Source organism: Lycorma delicatula, chromosome 11 (assembly GCF_047948215.1).
Source record: "Lycorma delicatula isolate Av1 chromosome 11, ASM4794821v1, whole genome shotgun sequence".
NCBI classification, from domain to species: Eukaryota; Metazoa; Arthropoda; class Insecta; order Hemiptera; family Fulgoridae; genus Lycorma; species Lycorma delicatula.
Window position 1 is genome coordinate 9,685,610 of NC_134465.1, and position 20,079 is coordinate 9,705,688.

The 20,079-nt window shown below is 29.1% G+C and overlaps 1 protein-coding gene across 1 annotated transcript in view; it reads left to right on the top strand.

Annotated features, from left to right (window-relative positions):
• The window catches only part of LOC142332503 (dynein axonemal heavy chain 1-like), an 897,921-nt gene that overhangs the window by 780,824 nt on the left and 97,018 nt on the right, over positions 1-20,079 (top strand). Inside the window, exons 17-19 of the mRNA XM_075378951.1 lie at positions 2,748-2,963; positions 16,293-16,523; positions 19,114-19,276. Of these exons, the coding sequence (XP_075235066.1) occupies positions 2,748-2,963; positions 16,293-16,523; positions 19,114-19,276 (610 nt within the window). The remainder of the gene's footprint in view (positions 1-2,747; positions 2,964-16,292; positions 16,524-19,113; positions 19,277-20,079) is intronic.

Sequence of the window (20,079 nt, forward strand, 5' to 3'; positions counted from 1 at the left end):
ATAATTTTCAACTAACTATACGACTAAATGTATGGAATAATAAAACCTTTGTTTGTCGAGTTTTACTTGAAATTATTATTTTTTATAAGCAGTAAATATTACCAGCTGTGTAACTGGAAGCAGTTTTTCTTTAAACATAATTTTTAACCCTTTCTGATTTTTTTTTTGTTGAAAGATCGCAAATTATAAACTGCATAATAAATAGATCTGTAAAAAATTAATGAAAATGATTTATTTACGCAGAGTTAAATAAACAAGAAGATTTTTTTTTAAAGGGATTTGTAGGACCCACCACAAACGTTACAAATACGATTAAGTTTTTACTAATCTCCTAGCTATGATCTCTCCCTACTACTCATCGTCAACCTACTGCTTTTCATTCAACCGTGTAATTATCCCGGCAGCTAAAAAAAAATTGACAACTGTTTTTTATTCACTTACATTAAAATAAAAAAACTCTTCTATTTTGTTTTTTTTTTTTTAAATGGTATACTACGGTATTTATTTATTTATTTATTTATAAATATTTAATACTTTTATCGATTGCTGGTACCACCATTTGTTTCCTTCAAATTCCTTTTTCGAACAAATTTCTTTATTCATTGTTATTTACGGGATACTGTATCATTTCAATACAAATATTACTGAAAATTTGCTAACTGAATTTTACATTATGACTTCCGTCGTTTGCCAAGTTGTACAGCCATTCCAGCCGTGGTGGAATATGCTAAGTAATTGCAGGATAAATAAACTATGGATAATTTACACTTCCTTTAAATTTTCATTGAATTAATTAATTAGTATATTAAATCACAAAAATTTCTATCTTTAGTTAAATACACATTTTTAAATATATCTTAAAAATACTGTCTAACTAGAACAAATACAAAAGTAGTAATGTTCTAAACAACGTTGACATTCTGAAGGAAAGGAAAGTTAAAAGTTAACGTTGACAATATTGTAGCCTTTTCTCTTTGTCGGGCTCAAGAAGTCGATGAACCGTTTGAATGCGATAAGGTCGTAATTGTAATCGTTTGGTCGCCCGATGAACAGTCGATTTAGACAAATTAATTTCAGCAGACAAACGTCTGATCGATTTATATGGCGAGGCGAGTAATCGGTCTTTGATTTCAGCGACTATATCTGTATTCAACACTGACGCAGATCTTTTGTGTTCCTTGTTATTAACAGAACCGGTCTCTCTAAATTTTTCGACTAACCTTAATACTGATGTTTTGTTAGGAGCCGGTTTATCCGGGTACTTATGGCGAAACAAATCTTGCACTGCAACCGCTGATTTCGTACTGAAGTACGACTCGACAATGAAAACACGTTCATCTAGCGAAAACACCATCTTGTCTCTAGCAATACACTGAACGTTACGATTGCATTGTTGTTACTATCGGTAGTGTTCTACTGCGTCGCCGCGATGTTCAGATGTTGGACGAGTCCATTTCAGTAACGAGTAGGGGAGTAAGCTTGACTTTTGAAATTTCATGGATGAGTGATTGATGGGTTGCGTTTTATATGGGACACCCTGTACTTATGATTCACAGTATAATACCGGAACCGTTCCGTTTCCAGTGCAACGGTTTGATACGCACGCTAGGAATCCGAGTGCATCCTGACCCCCGTAGGGGAAGACACCCACCTTGTGACGATCCCAGTCGCCATACCCTCCTTCATCGCTTTCCCTGATAGGCTTTACCGGAGGTCTCTTTACATCCTGTAAATCCGATTATATACCGTAGACATCAGTTTGACCTCTGTCCGGATCCCACCGATGCAAATACCTCTGTAGACATTTCCATCGACTCAATTCTACAGTTGCCTTTGTACTGTACTTCTTCGTACTGTAGGCTTCTTTCAATCTCGGTCACCTACTGTAATTTGTAGCCCTCTCAACTAACCGATTAACCGTTTCGTGGAAGCGCGATTCCTGCGGCTACCTTTAACACCGAAGGAGACATAACAATCATTCCCATAACTAAATTTCAAATTAGGCTGTATTGTCAAAGATTTTATTCATTTGAGTCCACTAAAAATATCTAAATTCTACTCTCGCATCCGTTAAACAACTGTCGATCGCAACAACGACAATTAATGAACAATAATTAACGAACAAGGAACGTTCCGTACACATGCGGAATAAAAAAAATAAAACTACCTTCTACCAGCGCGCCAGGGTCGGCACTGCGGGAGCGATAGTGGTCTCTTTCCCTCGCAGCCACGCGTGCGCACATAGGAATGTGCACAATAGCCAAACATCATGCCGCTGGAACTGCGAAGCGCGTAGTTCCATACAAAGAGTTTTGTATCTTTTTTATAAAATGGGAAATGGCTACTGACATTAAGCTTAAGGATTATATATTGTACAAGTATAAAAAAAGAATTAAAGAATAAGGGAATCATTATATTAAATGTTATTATCGGTAATATCAAGCAGAAATACGGGGTGCTGCAGTTGTACAGTGCCTATACGCGAGGCGCCACTTCTCATTCATCCTCTGAAGCAATGTTTTATGGTAGTTCCGGAGGCTAAACAGAAAAAAGAAATGTTTTATTTTCAGTGACAATTTTTCTTTGGCCATTATTAACCAGTTTGCCTTATTATATATACATATATTTGTTATTTTTTAATATAACCTAGAATATAGTAATTAAAAATTGTAGTTTATTGTTTATTAATTATTTATTTTTATATATTTTGTTTTTTTATTAATATTATTTTTTTAATTTATTTTCAGAAATGTATTTTTGGGATGATACTAAGCTTTTGGCTAGGTAAAACCGAATCGTTAGCTAGTTTACAGGATAAATTGCTAATTTCTACTTTAAGGGTATTTAGTACAATACTTAGAGAATTATTACCAACGCCTACAAAAACACATTACACATTTAATTTACGGGATTTGAGCAAAGTATTTCAAGGAATGTTGATGCACCAACCTGATCAATTGACGGTAAGCGAATTAGTATATTTTTTCTCTAATTAAGTTTTTACTTTCCCGGCTAATTAGCGTATTCCTGGGAAATTATTTTTAGATTTCAAAAAATTATTAAGAAAAAGATAAAATTTTCTGGAAAATTTTATCAAAAAATACTTCTTACGAAAGTTGAAGTCCTTTTTATCAGTATAACAAATTATAAAAAAAAATTTTTTTATTCACCCCACCTCAAAAATGGTTTGGAAGTCTTTTATTTTTAGAGAATCCTATTACTTGCTTCAGAAAAGGAGTTGATGGTAAATTTTTACACGAATATTTTCAACATCACTGGGCCTTTAAATAACTATAAAAAGTTTTCCCCCATTCCATCTCTACAGTCTGGCCTCGAAAATGGTTTTTTGATTTTTTTTAAGTTTAAAAGCTCAGTATATAAATACCTACTGCGTTTTAAATGTGAACGTATTGAAATTTATTATCCCCAAATGTCTAGTATATTTATAAAAAAAAAAAAAAAATTGGCAAAAAAATATTCATCCCATTCCTAAAAAAAACCATTTTTGAATTTATTTAAATTTATAGCACTATTTTTTCTATATTTTTGAACATTGTTTTTTTAATTTAGTATTGACATTTTGGGGTTATTTTTTTTTAACATTAACTTTACCCATTATTCTCTGTGAAGTAAGTGAGCTCCGAAAATCAAACATTTTTTCATTTAGAAATTTCAATGACTAAAATTAAAATTTTTGTAAGCATAAAAGTCACAAGAAAACCTCTTTTAATGCGGAGGCCCCAATTTAAAAAAAATAAAAATAGGACAATTTTTCGGGATATTTATCTTAATTTATTTAATATTTTAAATCATATTAGTGTCAATAAAGTCTCCCTTATTCGGAGCCATTGCTTAACTGTAAAAGTGCAATACGTTATCAGATTTTGTTTATTCCATTTTGTTGAACGTTAAACAATTTTATCATTATTAATTACTGAAAAACTATTTTATAAAAAGGAAAAAATTTCAAGAAATAAACGTCATTTATGAAATATTTTAAAACAAGCTGATCTCCGTGGCAGAATGGTAGCATCTCGATCTTTCATCCGGTGATCCTGGATTCGAACCTGGTCAGGCATGTCATTTTTCATGGGCTATAAATTTTCAATTTCATATTCCCATGCACAAGCTTCAAGCTTATATGGTGAATTATTAAAAAAATCTTGTGCTTGCTTTACGGAGATCAAGTATGTCCCGTATTTTTTTTCTTCTCTATTATTATGAAATGTAATTGTTTTACTATATTTGACAGAATTTTTGCGGATTCTTTTCTGTATTTTTCAAATAGATTCGTAAACTCAAGTATTTCTTTAATGAAAATATTATTTAATTTCTTTACAATAAAGTTTAGACGAAGTTACAACCTAATGATAACACCAACTTTTTTTGGTTTGCAATCATTTGACTGGTTTGATACAGCTCTCTAAGATTTCCTATCTAGTGCTAGTCGTTTCATTTCGGTATACCCCTACATCCTACACCCCTAACAATTTGTTTTACATATTCCAAACGATGCTTGCTTGCAAACGATTTCCTTCTACCTATTCTTACAATATTAAAGCGACTATTCCAGGATGGCTTAATATGTGGTCTATAAGTCTTCTCTTCCTTTAACTATATTTTTCCAAACGCTTCTTTCTTCATCAATTTGCAGCAACACCTCTTCATTTGTCAATTTATCCACCCATCTGATTTTTAGCATTCTCCTATAGCGCCACATTTCAAAAGCTTCTTTTCAAAATCTTTTTTTCTCATGTACTCTGATCATCCAAGTTTCACTTCTATGTAAAGCTACGCTCCAAATATATACTTTCAAAAATGCTTTCCTGATGTTTAAATTAATTTTTTATGTAAACAAATTATATTTCTGACTAAAAGCTCGTTTCACCTGTGCTATTCGGCATTTTATATAGCTCCTGCTTCGTCCATCTTTAGTAATTCTATTTTCGAAATAACAAAATTCTTCTACTTCCATTATCTTTTCTCCTCCTATTTTCACATTCAGTGGTTCATCTTCATTATTTTTACTACATTTCATTACTTTCGTTTTGTTCTTCTTTATTTTCACGCGGTAGTTCTTGCGTAGGACTTCATCCATACATTTCATTGTTTCTTCTAATTTTTATTTACTCTCAGCTAGAATTACTACATTATCAGCAAATCGCAGCATCTTTATCTTTTCACCTTGTACTGTTACTCGGGATCAAAATTGTTCTTTATCATCATTAACTATTAGTTCTATGTAAAGATTAAAAAGTTACGGGAATAGGAACATCCTTGTCAGAGTCCCTTTTTTATTGTGGCTTCTTTCTTATGTTTTTCAGTTATTACTGTTGTTGTTTGGTTCCTGTAAATGTTCACAATTGTCTTCTATCTCTGTACTTGAACCCTATTTTTTTTTAAATGCTGAACTCTTGATTCCAGTCTACGTTATCGAATGCCTTTTCTAAGTCTATAAATGCCAAGTATGTTGGTTTGTTTTTCTTTAATCTTCCTTCTACTATTATCTGAGCGCAAAAAATTGCTTCCCTTCTCCAAATACTACTCCTAAAACCAACTAGAGTTCAACATTACCATTAAGGTTATTAATTAACTGGTCGAAAAATGAATTTATTTGAAATAACTGGTTTACAAATCTCCTTTTCTAAGATAGAAATAATGACAAATTCTAAACAAAAACTTCTATACAAGAAATGTATAGAAACCAAATTTGGAAATATCGATAAAATTAAATATCTATTCGAAATAATAACCTGAAATGATTACGATAAGAAGGCTTTTAAAAGCAGAGAAGTAGTTTTTGAGACATTGAAATTTTTAACTAAAAATATATATAACTAGAAAAATTTACCCATAAATTCAAAATTGTATGTTATTAGGTAGTATTGAAACCAGCCATCCCCAATGGGACAGAAACCTCCAATATAACAAATCTCGAATCACTTTAAAAAAACTCAAAGGAAAATATTGGAGAACGACCCAAAAAAAAAACTGAAGATGGATACAGAATGAAGTCAAATAAAGAAATTTTACAAAATTAAAGAAAGAAAAAAGATAAAACTTCTGAAAATTTAGAAACCATAACCCGAAAAAGAACACTTACTTAATTTTGTGGGACATATGATTCGAATGGATTTAGATATATTAAACAAAAAAACCTTGATTAATTTTTAAAATATAAAACTCCATCCCCGTGCAAAAAAAAAATAAGTAAGACTTAAATAATCCAAATAGAAATACAAAATTGTGAAAATAAAAAAAAATTTAAGTGAAAAAAATCAGCTATAGAATAAAGGTTCTTGTGAATGAAAAAAGGAAAAGAGATCGAATGTGCTGGACAGAGGAACGAAAAACATAGTTAAAGAATGAAAGAATTCTGGAGGAAAAAGAATTGAAATGACATATACATCTATGGACCTCTGAAGAACTGTTCGGAAAAAAATTAGAAAATTTATGAATAATGATGCAGAAATTTCATGGTCGTTAGGGGATCAATAACTAATAATATTTTACAATTTTAACATTTCCTGTAAAATTTTTTATCATAAGAATATTATTAAATGGTTATTCATTCTCTTAAATTTTGTCAATGGCAGGAGTCTGTTTTTGATTGGTTTAAGGTTCATGAAATTTAAGAAACTTTTATTTTATGCATTCCTACATAATGGTGGGACGAAGCCTGAGTTGAGTTTTATGTGATTTAAGATTGTTTTTAAACTATCCTTAGCTTTCGAATTTCTTTCTTTTCAAATTTGTTTTTCTTGATGAAATTCACTATAGAAACTCGAAGCTTGTGCGTAGGAATATGAAAACGGGTAAAATGACATGTCTGACCGGGATTCAAACCCGGGACCTCCGGATTTTATTCTTAATATATAAAAAAGAGCTTTTTTTAAATAGTTTTTCATTGTATTTTTATTTTTCGTTAACTAATATGTAGTAACAATTCAATCATTATTATTTGATTTTCTGTTTGTAGTCAGGTCCCCCTTATGCAACCGCTGTTTCCATCCGTTTATATCCCAAGCCTTTTCCTTCGTCCCTTTCTAGTTTCCAAGCTTCATCTCATGTTACATTATCTTGTTTTTTTGTTTGACCCGGATAAACAAACAATACGATCTTTTATATTTTTAGTTTTCTTTTTAGTCTTTTTGTTATCCGAGAATGGGTCCTTTACACCCATCTCGGACTTTGTTAAATTCTATTCACTTTTGGTTTTATTTTAGTTTTTATCTGTGATATTAATTGTAAGTTTTATTCACCTTTTAGATTAGCTCTATTTTCTTTTATATTTTTATAAAAAAAATTCCAGGCGATGATAACGCGCAGGCGTTTTTTGCTTCCAACAAAAAAAAAATCGATATAATCCCTTTAAAATAATTCCGATATAATTCGATAAAACAATTCTTTGTTCTTCGTACAATGAATGAACTATTGTAATCGCGAAAATTTTCACTTTTCAGATTTTAACGAAAGTATCCATTTTGATCATCCCTGAATCCATTTTGCCTAGTTTCTGCGTGACGTCTGTACATATTTACGTATCTCGCATAACTCAAACACGATTAGCCGTAGAATGTCGAAATTTTGGATTTAGGACTTTTGTAACATCTAGTTGTGAACCTTCTCTTTTGATTGCATTCGACTGAATCAAAAGTGTCCAAAAAAGCCCAAAATCGAAAACATCTGGATTTTGGAGTTTTTCTTAACTGCAATAATAAACCCTCATTGAGAGGTTTTCAACAATATATACAAAAGTGGTACTTATTTTCATTGGTTCCAGAGTTATAGCCGATTAAAATTTTAATTAATGATATATTTGGATCTTACAAGGGGAAGAAACATCGGTTCGAATCCGACTTCATCTCCTTTTTTTTTAATTTAAATACATTGATTTGACCTGTGATTGTAAAAAAACGTCTTACGATAAATAATAATTCAATAACCGCAATAAAAAATAAAAAATAAAAACATGAAAAATATCAGAAGTTATTAATGAAATAAAATTTTATTTCATATGTGTAATTTAGTGTAATTTATATTTATATTTTATAATTTTTTTATATTATATAATTTATATTTAGTGTTAGTTTATATGTGTAATTTATGTTATATGTGTAATTTAGTAAGCGTACAAGGAAATCATTTAGTCCATATCAGAATTTTTTGTTTGTTTTTTATAAATTATTTTTGAGATTTTTTTTTATTTTTCAATTTACTTTCAACAACCGTTTAGGAGAGCTCTTTTTTGTATTTACAATCGTGTTTAATCTTACATTAAAACATTTTGTTTTTAACCAGATTACATCTATTTATACATACAACGGATTTTCTATTATAAGATTAAATTCATTGAATAATTGAACTGAGATTTTGCCCCAGATTTGTCTGCTGTTTCATTCGCTTACAAACATTGAACCATCAGCACATTGTCTATTTTCAAATAAGCTTATCGACGACATTAACTAAGTTCTTAGATTGGAATTGAATTAACAGTGTTAACATAAATATAGTACATAATAGCTATTAGTGGTGGCTTAATACCAATTTAGTTACGTATATTTATTTAAAATTGAAATTTTTAAAAATATCTATCATAATTCTGTAAAACAGTGGATTAGATTTAAACCATAAAGTAAAATAAAAAAACTGTTATAAAATTAATTTAAAAATATTAATATAATTGATTTAAAACCGCTTTAAAAATATGAATACCAGATGCCTTTCAATTAAAAATTTCATTTTTTGAAATCAGCACCAAATTAAAAATCAAGTACTATTTATTTTCTAAATCATAATTTGAATAATCAAAGTTTAAAGAATTGAAAAGGTATTATTTAAATAATAAATCTGCACATTTTGATTTGTTTAATTGTTAATAAACTTCGAAATTCTTACATTTATATTAGGTTTATTAAACTTTATTCGTACCATTTTACTCTCAATCAAATTCTCTACAAGTTTTGTTTAAAATTGTTATGTGTTTATTGCCCGTTTAACAAAGTCATTTTACACCAAACATAAAATAGTATGTTTTCGACCCCAATCTTTTATTTTTTTACTTCTGATTTCTCTAAACTACTAAAAATACAGTTCTGGAACATATTTTTTTTCAATTTTTCAGATGAAATTTCATACAAAGTTGAATAAACAATATGTTTCAAGTGGGCTAACAGGTAGAAGTCAAGAGGATTTAAGTCAGGTGATCGGGCAGTTCAGGGCACTGGCCCTCCCCAACCTATTCATTTTTCATCGAAAGTTTCACGCAGGAAATCTGATACCAACTGACTGAAATGTGCTACAGCTCCATCGTGGTAAAACCACATATTTCCTTTTAATTGTTGAGATAGGTCTTCCAAAATATGTGGAAGATTTTCGATTAAATGAGCAAGATAATTTTCTCCATTTAAACTATTTGGTAGAATGACAGGACCCAAAAGACAGTCATTAAAAATACCTGTCCATATGTTCGGGGAAAATCTTTGTTGATGACTACTTTGAAAAGTACCATGAGGATTCTTGTCGCTCCAAATATGTTGGTTGTGATAATTTTGAACACCATTCCTGTTGAAAGAAACTTCATTTTTACATCGTTATCATGATCAACAGTAACAGTCGCCGTGTAAAACTATTCAAAAGTGAAAAATTAATATCAATTGTTTTATTATTATTTAATAATAAATCTTATTGTGCGAGAATTATTACTTAATTTAATACTAATTTACAATACTAGAATTGACAATAAAAAAAATAATTAATCGAATTAAACATAAAGTGGAGGACATGAAAACAGACACAAAATTACAACATAAATTTTCTGCCATAACTCGGCTATAATTTAACCGATTTTAAAAAATAAAATGTCATTTTGTTGAAAATAAAAGGCTAAGTAAATTTATAAATTTGATAAAACTAATATTTACGAAGATATAACGGATTGAAAAATAAACATGGCCGCCATTTTGTAATTTGTTAAGGTATTTAATTACTGATTTTTTGCTGATTTTAAAACTTTATTACCAAGACGCTTTCCAAATATTAATGTGATTCGTCTATCCGAACTTGAGATATAAATTTTTATATAAAAATAACAAAATGGCGGGCAGGGGGAGAACTAAAGATAAATTGCCATTTTTTCTAAGGATACTTTTTGTTTAATTTTACAAGTAGAATCTGAAAAAGTATATCCAGCCTACCATTTTAGAAACACTCTGTATATAACTTATTTATATATTTTTCCAAGATCATCTAATTTACTATCATTTCTTGTATTTATTGCTTTTAATTATTAATGCGATCTTTTAAGTTTTGTATTTAATTATATGTTTCCTAACAGTCTTTTACAACAGTTTTTCTTTGATTTGTCCATTTGTTGTTAATGGACGTCCATTTACAATTCCCACATCAATAACTTCCAGTCTAGTAACTGTATCATACAGTACGATCTTAAGTTTTTTAAACGTGTTGGTTGATGCGCAGTAGTTCATTTTGCTTACTTTTGGATAAGTATTGGTATTGATGAGTATGTATGGTTGGAGTATACATGATTGGGAGGGAAATGAACGGGTCATTTCACCCCACGCTAACAAAACTTAGATTTATTGTACTTGAATGTTTTCTTTTTTTTGGAGGGTGGAGGGGCTGGATCTATTTAATTACGAACAAAACCCAGCTCCCAAGGGAAAATCAGGAAGTATTTACCTTACAATTCTTCCGTCATATTTTTTCAGACGATTGACATATGCCGTACCCCTTTGTTCTATAGCAGGTACCTGTGATTTTATCGGAATTTAGCATGCCAAATTCTCTTAGGCATCCTTTGCTGCAGGAACCTTTCTTTCTTTTCCTGTTTAACCTCCGGTAGTAATAATACTTACCTTTCAGACAATACTTTAGAGGATGATACGTAGGAGTGTAAATGAAGTATAGTACAGTCTCAGTTCGACCGTTTCTTAGATGTGTGGTTAATTGAAACCCAACCACCAAAGAACATCGGTATCCACGATCTAGTATTCAAATCTGTGTAAAAATAACTGTCTTTACTAGGACTTGAACGCTGGAACTCTTGACTAACAAATCAGCTGATTTGGGAAGACGCATTCACCACTAGACCAACCCGGTGGATTTTGTTGCAGGAACCTGTCGCTTTCGAACAGAGTGTGCTCTCCGGTATTATCTCTTCCGCTATAATTCCATTCAGCCGAATATGATATGCCAGCGCGTACAGCTATGGTTTGAAGCAACCGTGATCAGCCGGAAATGGATCAGTTCGTACTTCAGTTCAACGTCCGTGCCATCTCTGGTGATCTGTTTCCGTCTGGAATTCCATCCACCCAGCTGTTCTTGAATGTATTGCTTCTTCATTATTTGTGCTTATAGATTTATTTACAGTTCTCTTTTTGTTGGCACTACATTTTATAACTTTTAATCAAAATTTAACTTATGGTTTTCTTATTGTGAAATTATTTGGTATTTTATTAATTGTATTTCGTAGGTGATAATTAACGTTTCTAGTTGTTTGCTTAAAAAAAAAACAATTATACCATGTACAAGCTAAACTGGCCTGCAGAGATGTTATGTACTGCATTCTTCACTTTCATCTTGCAAGGACACTAACAACCATATACCAGCCTCGTTTTAAGTAGTACATAATTTTACTTTATTTGTTGTTGTTAATTGTTGTTTTATGAATAATTTGTTATGCAAAATGAATGATAAATAAATAAATATAAAAATATATAGGAGTATATACCACGACTTATGTTTTACTTTGAAAGAAATCTTTAGGTCTTACAGATTCTTGATAAAATAATGGAATATTAGTACGTACTTTACTTCGAATTGTGTGTACTTCTACATGTGGACCTGTCAGTTTGGTTTTTACAGCTATTTTTTAGGGGGGGGGGGGGTTAACCTCCGGGTCCACCATTAGGCATGGTTCAGAGGATGAGATGAATGATTTGTAACGTACGTGAAAATGTCATGCCTGACCGGGATTCGAACCCGGGACCTCCGGATGAAAGGCCGAGACGCTACCACTCGCGCTGCGGAGGCCGGCTTACAGTTTATATTACTTCATTCATCCTCAACAATCTATATTACAAACACCATTTTTTTCTCGATAGTTTTCACATTCTATCAACAAATTAATTAAATCTAGATGTCTCAAAAAATTAGATTAGCCCACCAATCTATTTCATCTCTATAATATTCTGCTCTTAATTTCAGCATTTTTTTACTCGTCTTAATACTTAATTCTGTATTTTATTCTACAGTTTTCTTCTTTGAATTTTATTAATTTGGCTAAATCTAAATCTATATGGCCAATCATGTATGGTTTTTTATATTCTCAATTTATTAAAAGTGGACAATTTAATTTTTATTGTAAAGAAACAATATTAAAAATTTTAATCTGTTTTTAACTGAAAACATTTTTAGACGAGCAGAAAAAATGTATTATTCATTCCATAACTATAATGAAATTTTTGTAATTGGAGCGTTTTTTACTTCCTTATACGAAGTAAAGGAAGTATTGTGATCGCGAAAAATTTCGGTTTTCAGATTTCAACGAAAAAGTCCAGTTTGACCACCCCTGAATCCATTTTGACTAGTTTCGGCGTGACGTCTGTACGTATGTATATATCTCGCATAACTCAGAAAAGATGTTGAAATTTTGGATTTAGGACTGTTGTAACATCTAGTAGTTCTGCACCTCCCGTTTGATTGCAATCGACTGGACCAAAAGTGTCCAAAAAAATCCAAAATTCAAAAAAATTTTGATTGTAGATTATTTTTTAACTGCAGTAATAAGCCCTCATTGAGAGGTTTTTAACGCTATATCATAAGTGGTACTTATTTTCATTTGTTCCAGAGTTATAGCCAAATAAAATGTTAATAAATGAAATATTTGGATCTTACAAGGGAAGGCACATCGGTTCGAATCAGACTTCATCTCCCTTTTTTTAACTTATTTGTTTAACTTTTTTTTAATTTAAATATATTGATATATTAATAATTATTAACCCGTGATTATAAAAAAATCTTTTAACATAAATAATTATTCAATAACAATAAAAAAAAATGAAAAAGTTATTAATGAAATAAAATTTTCTGTACTTTTAAAAATGTGCATATGTAATTTAATAAGCATTATTACATATGTAACAGATTTGATGAAACATCTGATTATTTAATATTAATTGAAAATTATAATTTAGAATCGTATTATCTTCGGATTTTCTAGTATAATTTCTGTTTAATTTTATTTATTTATTCTAGACTTTCTGTTTAATTATTCTCCATTAAAGTTAACTACAGAGTGCAAAAATATACCCTCATAAGAACAACATATATACTGAGGCATACAGCCGCCAATCTTTAATAAATTGCAAAAAATTCGTATCTTTTCATTACTCCTCTATTGTCGGGCAATATTCTCCCTAAATCAGAGTTGATCATCATTTCGTTTATTTTTCTTTCCTTTTTTTTTTTTTGTTACCAGTCATTTAATCGCTCTTTGGTTTGATATAATTCTTCTGATGTTAATTTGTGTACACGTTCTCTAGTTTTCAAATTTTTTGTCGCTTATATCCATCAACCTCTCTAAATCTTTTTATTCTTTCTTTTATGCAACATTTTCTTCCTTTTGTTCCTTTTTTATTATATTTTTTATTAACTTTTTTTGTAATTTAAATATATTTATTTTTTAATAATTATTTATATTAAAAAAAATCTTTAAGTTTAAATTTTTTAATTTTTTTAAATTTATTTACAGATTTTTTTTATATTATGATTTATATGGTAGTATGAATGGTAAAATTTTGACATTCTGGTTGTCATAAAACAATTGAAACTTTTTAATGATTGCTTTAGTAGTTTTTATGGTTATCAGAATCAAACGAAAAAGCTGTTCTCTTTTTATATAATAGATATATATATATATATATATATATATATTAAACCGTGTTCTTAATTCTTAAATAATGTTCTGGAAAAAAGTAAGAATGGATAAAAAGGTACGTACAGTTACCTAACGACCGGTATTAAAGTTAGTTATAATTTTTAAAAAAAGAAAGAATTATTAAAATAAAATTTACCATCAAAGAACAATAATAGAAAAAATGGTGATGTTAGTGTAGGGTAGGAGATGGAAAACGTTGTTGAGAAAGGTTAACGTCATTGACTTACAAAGCTGACCTTGCCAGACTTAGAATGAGGGTGTGCGTTTAATGTGAAGTTCCTACCAACTATTAACAAATGAAAATCATCCTTTGAAAAAAAAAAAAAATAGCTGCAAGACTTTCTACTACATTTACTCTTAATGTTAAAATTCAATCTTGAAAATACAGTAACACGCCACCACTCTTCATTACATTTTGTTGATGAGAGTAAAGGAAATGAAAAGAAGTTTATGACTGCTTGTCATGTACATGTTTTTCTTTGAAAAATAAATAAATAATGCATCTAAGATATATAAATTTTTTTTTTTGTTTAGAAGCTTTTTATTATTGTTTCTTGTTATCTGCTTTTTGGTATTAAACAACAATCACTAAATCCATCTAAGACATGATTAAACCTTAATATAGTTTGTAACTGGAATAAAACTTCAGTGTATAGTACTTTAAATTAATCAACATCAGATGGATATAAGACAATAGGATAAAACAAAATCACAATTTTAAAAAAAATCTGACAACAGTGTGGTAATATTTCCTTGGTACAGCAGAAAAATAATGATACATGAAAAGAGTTACTAAAATTTATTTTTTTGGGATGAGGGTAATGTATGATGTAGTTTTACTGTAAATTTATCATTTATATATTTTAAATCAAAAGAAGTTTAAAGAATTCTTATAATCAGTTTTTCTTCTGCTTCACACACCCCCCCACAATCAAAATCGCCTTCCAATAAATGTTTCTGATTTTTCTGCTTTACTATGTTAAATAAATAAAAAAATTATAGTTTTTTTTTCATTTAACATAGTAAACGCAGAAAAATCAGAAACATTTATTGGAAAGCGATTTTGATTGTGGGGGGTGGGGGTGAAGCAGAAGAAAAACTGATTATAAGAATTCTTTAAACTTCTTTTGATTTAAAACATATAAATGATAACTTTACAGTAAAAATTCCAAAAAAAACAACCTAAAAAAGTTACCAAAAATTTCTTTCTTGGAGGTGGGAAGTGAATTACTTGTATAATGAAATTTTATTATTTAAACTTATAATAATGTTAAAATATTTAATAAATCAAAAAGTTAAAAAAAAAAAAAAAAATATTTAAAAGTTTTTTTGACTCCCACATCCCCAATATTACTCCCAAGTTGTTTTTTTTATCACTTGCAGTACTATTTCAATACTGATTGGTTATTATTTTTTTTTTTTATTGTAACGTATTTACAAACTGGTGACCATTTTATGTATTTTTTTAGTATTTGTTTGTTTGTTATGTATTTGAAGTTTCAGCTGTATTTGAGAAGTTAATATTAACTTCATTAATAAATTCTGAATAAAGTTTGAGAACTCAGCAAAGTGAACTCAGTCTGTAAAGTGGGATATTTTTAATCAATATTTTTCTAAAGATATTTTATCTTTAGGTTGGATCTTAAGTAAAAAAAAAATTGATACAGATCATTTTGAAAATTCCCATTTTAAATTTTAGGTTGTTTTCAGAAATCAAGAGCTGAAAGTCAGGGAGATCTTATTCTAGATCAGTTGATGTCTGGTTCAAACCTTGCAAGAATCTGGCATTTTTTTATTTATAACTTTATTCATCTCATTTACTTCATTAAATATTCTTGGAAATGTAGAAATATACTCAAGGTCATAGTCGTAAATTAAAATATAAAATAAAAACTGCTAGCTGTATCTATGAATACACATTAATTTACTTAAGAAAGAATTTGTATTTAAATAGTGATTAAAGAAAACAATGTTTGTTGAGTATAAATTACTCAAGATCAGTAATTTTAATTCAGTAATTAATTTCATTAATGATATCCACACTTTGACGATCATGGATGTATGACTCAACACATTACATAATTTAAAAAAATGAAAATTGATCAAATTTATTTATTTATTTTTTGGTTGATGAAATTACACAGAAGCTTTGAAGTTTGTATGTGGAATATGGAAATGTATTTTGTAGCGAATGAGAAATGCCATGCTTGACCCTTCTGAATGAAAGGCCAAGACCACTCTGCCATGGAGATTTTTAATGAATTTTTTTTATTAAATTAAGATGTAAAACAGATTCTTCATGATTCCTAATAATTTGTTTAAATTGTTTTAGGATGAAAAAAGTTTGTTGAAATTATGGTATCATGAAAATTGTCGTGTTTATCAAGATCGTTTAGTCAACGATAAGGATCGTGTTTGGTTTGATTCATTATTAAAACATCATATTGTTGATGATTTTTCCATAAATGCAGATGATGTTCTTGGTCATGGTCCAATTCTTTACGGTGATTTCATGAGCGGAAGTGATAATAAATTTTATCTGCCTATTACTGATATGTATAAGGTAGGATTTTTTTTTAATTTTTGATAGATTATTTATAAATTTATAAAATATTTGTTGAATAATTTTAACCATTAATTAAACAGCGTATCTTACTAAAATATTGAATAATTTTTTATTATCAGTCATTGATCCATTTTCCACTAATTTATATTAAATTTTTTATCATTCTATATTTGCTTCTTATCTAACATTATAATTTAAAGTGATAACTTTCTTCTACCTTATGTCTACTTTTTGACATGCTGAGTCCTTATTTATTTAAACCATACATATGCATTTAACCATATAAAATCTTTCTTTTAATAAACTGTTATTTGTGGCTATCATTTCATCTTTATGGAGAGCTCCTTACACCTATTTTAGCTAGATTATGATACAATTATGGCATGAAATATCAGTTGCTTTATAGTGATTTAATTTTTCCCCTTTTATCCATTTTTTCTGAGCAGTTGGGAACCTGTTATACAGATACCTTATTCTCTAATATTCTACTTTTATTTTACATATAAAAATATATAATTTCATGTATACATTGTACATAATTATTACTGTTATAATATATTTTCAATATAATTAATTTATTTTGTTTCTATGAACAATTTAATAAATTATTTATTAATACAAATTTGATTAAACATGTTGTCTAATGTGTTTGTTGTAATTAATAATTATCTTTAATAAAATTTATCTATAAATCCACCAAAATAATAAGCGTAATGTAAATTGGCCAACTTACATTAAAAAAGATTTTTGTAACACAGTGCATGGATTCATCTTCAATTATAGAACGCAGTAGCAGTTTATGCATTACAATCATTACATGTACAAAATTACATTCAAATTACTCAGATTTTAGACTACATTCTTAATAGATTTTATTATACAGTTTGATTTGATGGTTGTCAAAAAATTTTAATTTAAAATTCGTAATGAAGTATGTTAATTTTTCTTCTATTAATAGTTGTCATAAAGACCGAGTCCCGGCTCCTAGGTGGGGGAACAGGAACAACATAGTTGGGCCTGGTAACCCTACTCTGGGAGTTAGAGGCAGGCATTAATAGTTAAGATCCAGTCAGCTTATTAGAGTAAAAGGACACTCCTCCTGATTTTGTTATGCTTCACTGTGGAATCCAATTCGGGGGAGAAGAGAAAAAAAATAGTTGTCAGATGATAAAAGTTTCTTGGTTGTTTGGCCATTTAAATATTTTCTGTTTGTAGGCTCCTTGTTATTTCCTTTTTACTATATGCTATTAAAAAAGTATGTTTGTAATGTGCATAGTTCTTTTTCATTTTTTTTCAGAATATTATGTAGCCTAATAATATTTTTTTTTTTAAATTTGCCTGTAATTGGTATTTGTTGCTTGGTTTATTAAGTTGATAATAATCTCTCTGGTTGTTTGTTTATAAGAATAGGAGTGAATCCTAGGATCATGATCTCTTCATTCCTGATCTCACACCAAGTCATTACTTCCTTTCTTTAAATATACAAAGTGTGATCAAAACACATCCCACCTTGGCTTGTAAAAACAGAAATACTTACCCTATTTAATTCAATGACTTGTCCCTTTCTAAGTCAAAGTAGTAACATGGAGCAATGTTTGGTGTGTAAGGAGCCTGCTGAAGTTGTTGGATCCCATGTTTTGGCAAGAATTTCTGGTTAAGTTGTGATGCATGAGCTGGAGTATTGATGCGATGAATTTTCACAATAGCATGAAGGTGATATTGACAGACATTTTTAATTATCAAGGCATGGTTCATCACGTGTTTGCTTCCCAAGGACAAACTGTCAATAAACAATATTACATAACTGTTCTTCATCAGCTAAGAGATGCTATTCAACACAGTGATTACCCTCTGATTTTTTAATCTTTCCCTAGCTTAAAATTATGCTTAAAGGAAAGAAATTTGAAGACAGAGAAGAGATCGAAAGAAATGGGCAAGATGACATGGTGCTCGCTAAAAATGACTGAAAAATACTTCTAACAATGGAAACATTGCCAGGATAAGTGTGTTATATCAGAAGGTATCTACTTTGAATGGAACAAGGCATTAAATTAAATAAGAATTTTTGTTTTCATGACCCAAAGGTTGATCCACCTTGATCACACTTTGTATAAACAATGGACTGCATCACAAGGAAATGAAAATCATAAAGATTTGAAAAATGGCATTAATGCCAACAAACATCACCGTTGGAAGAGTTTTTTTTTTTTTATTATTATGGTGATATCAAAATAACATGAAGAATTTAAGTCAGAATTTTGTTAAAGAAGAAGAAGAAGTTAAGTCAGAATTTATGGAAAAGTTTCATTTCATTCGTAAAATACATTCTGATTGTGATATTTTTTTGTACTAGATTTAATTTAATTTTTATTTAAAATCAACTATATTTAAAAAAAGTACTTCTTATATATTAATTTTTTAAAAATAAAAATTTTAGTTACTTTAAATCATTAGATTTTTGTTTTTTTTTTTGTTTTACTTTTTTATTATTATTGATTTTTTACTTAAAATAAATGTCCATTTTCACTTGTTGAATATTCATAACATTTGGATGAAAGTCATGAGATATATTATCTTTATTTTACAGTTGTCAAAAGTCTTAGATGACTTTTTGGAAGATTATAATCATAATACAACTGCACCTATGAGACTAGTTTTATTTCATGATGCAATTGGACATATATGTCGAATAGCAAGAATAATTAGACAACCATTGGGTAATGCGTTACTACTTGGCATGGGTGGTTCAGGTAAACATACATATTTAAATGTTGATATTATGCTTTAAATTTATGGTATTTTTATATTTATTCTCTATTTATAATGTATACATTGCAGTTTGTATAATTTGTGATTAATATGCAACCCCAAGGCTAAATGAGATGAGAATGATATTTATTACACGTAGATGAGTTATAGTCTTGTACAGACATTCATACATTTTTATATAGTATACTGAATCAGACTGAGCTATATTTATATTTTTTTATTTATTTAGATATTATATAACAGGTTTTTACCAGTATGAAGGGCCATGAAAGAAATGTTTTAGTATATGGGAAAAATAGATATCATGATTGCACTGGATTTCAGCATTTTATGTACTTATTGCTATTGATGAAGGAGAAAAACAAAAATAAAACAGAATGGTTCATTTATAATGTGAAGTATTCTTGAAAGTTGTTTCTAATGGTGTGCCAACTGTTAAAACTGTTTGTTATTTCACATCTGCAGTTGAAAACCTGGCAAGGACTAAGTCAAGTTAACCCCTACAACACCCATTCTAAAAATTTAGCCCTAATATGTTCAATCTTTTTCATGTTCTTTTTCACTATTTATTTATGTATAAATTACCATTATAGTATTAATAATTTCCTAAAAAAAATTTTATAGTTATCTAATTTATTTAATATGGCCCTCACAGTAAAATTTTAAAAAAAATTCCATTTACCTTCAAGAACCAGCAGTTCAGTTTTTAATTTATGTTCAAAATCTTTGTCAGCTTCACTTTTTTTTTAATATAACTTTGTATTTTGTTTATTCCATTATATTT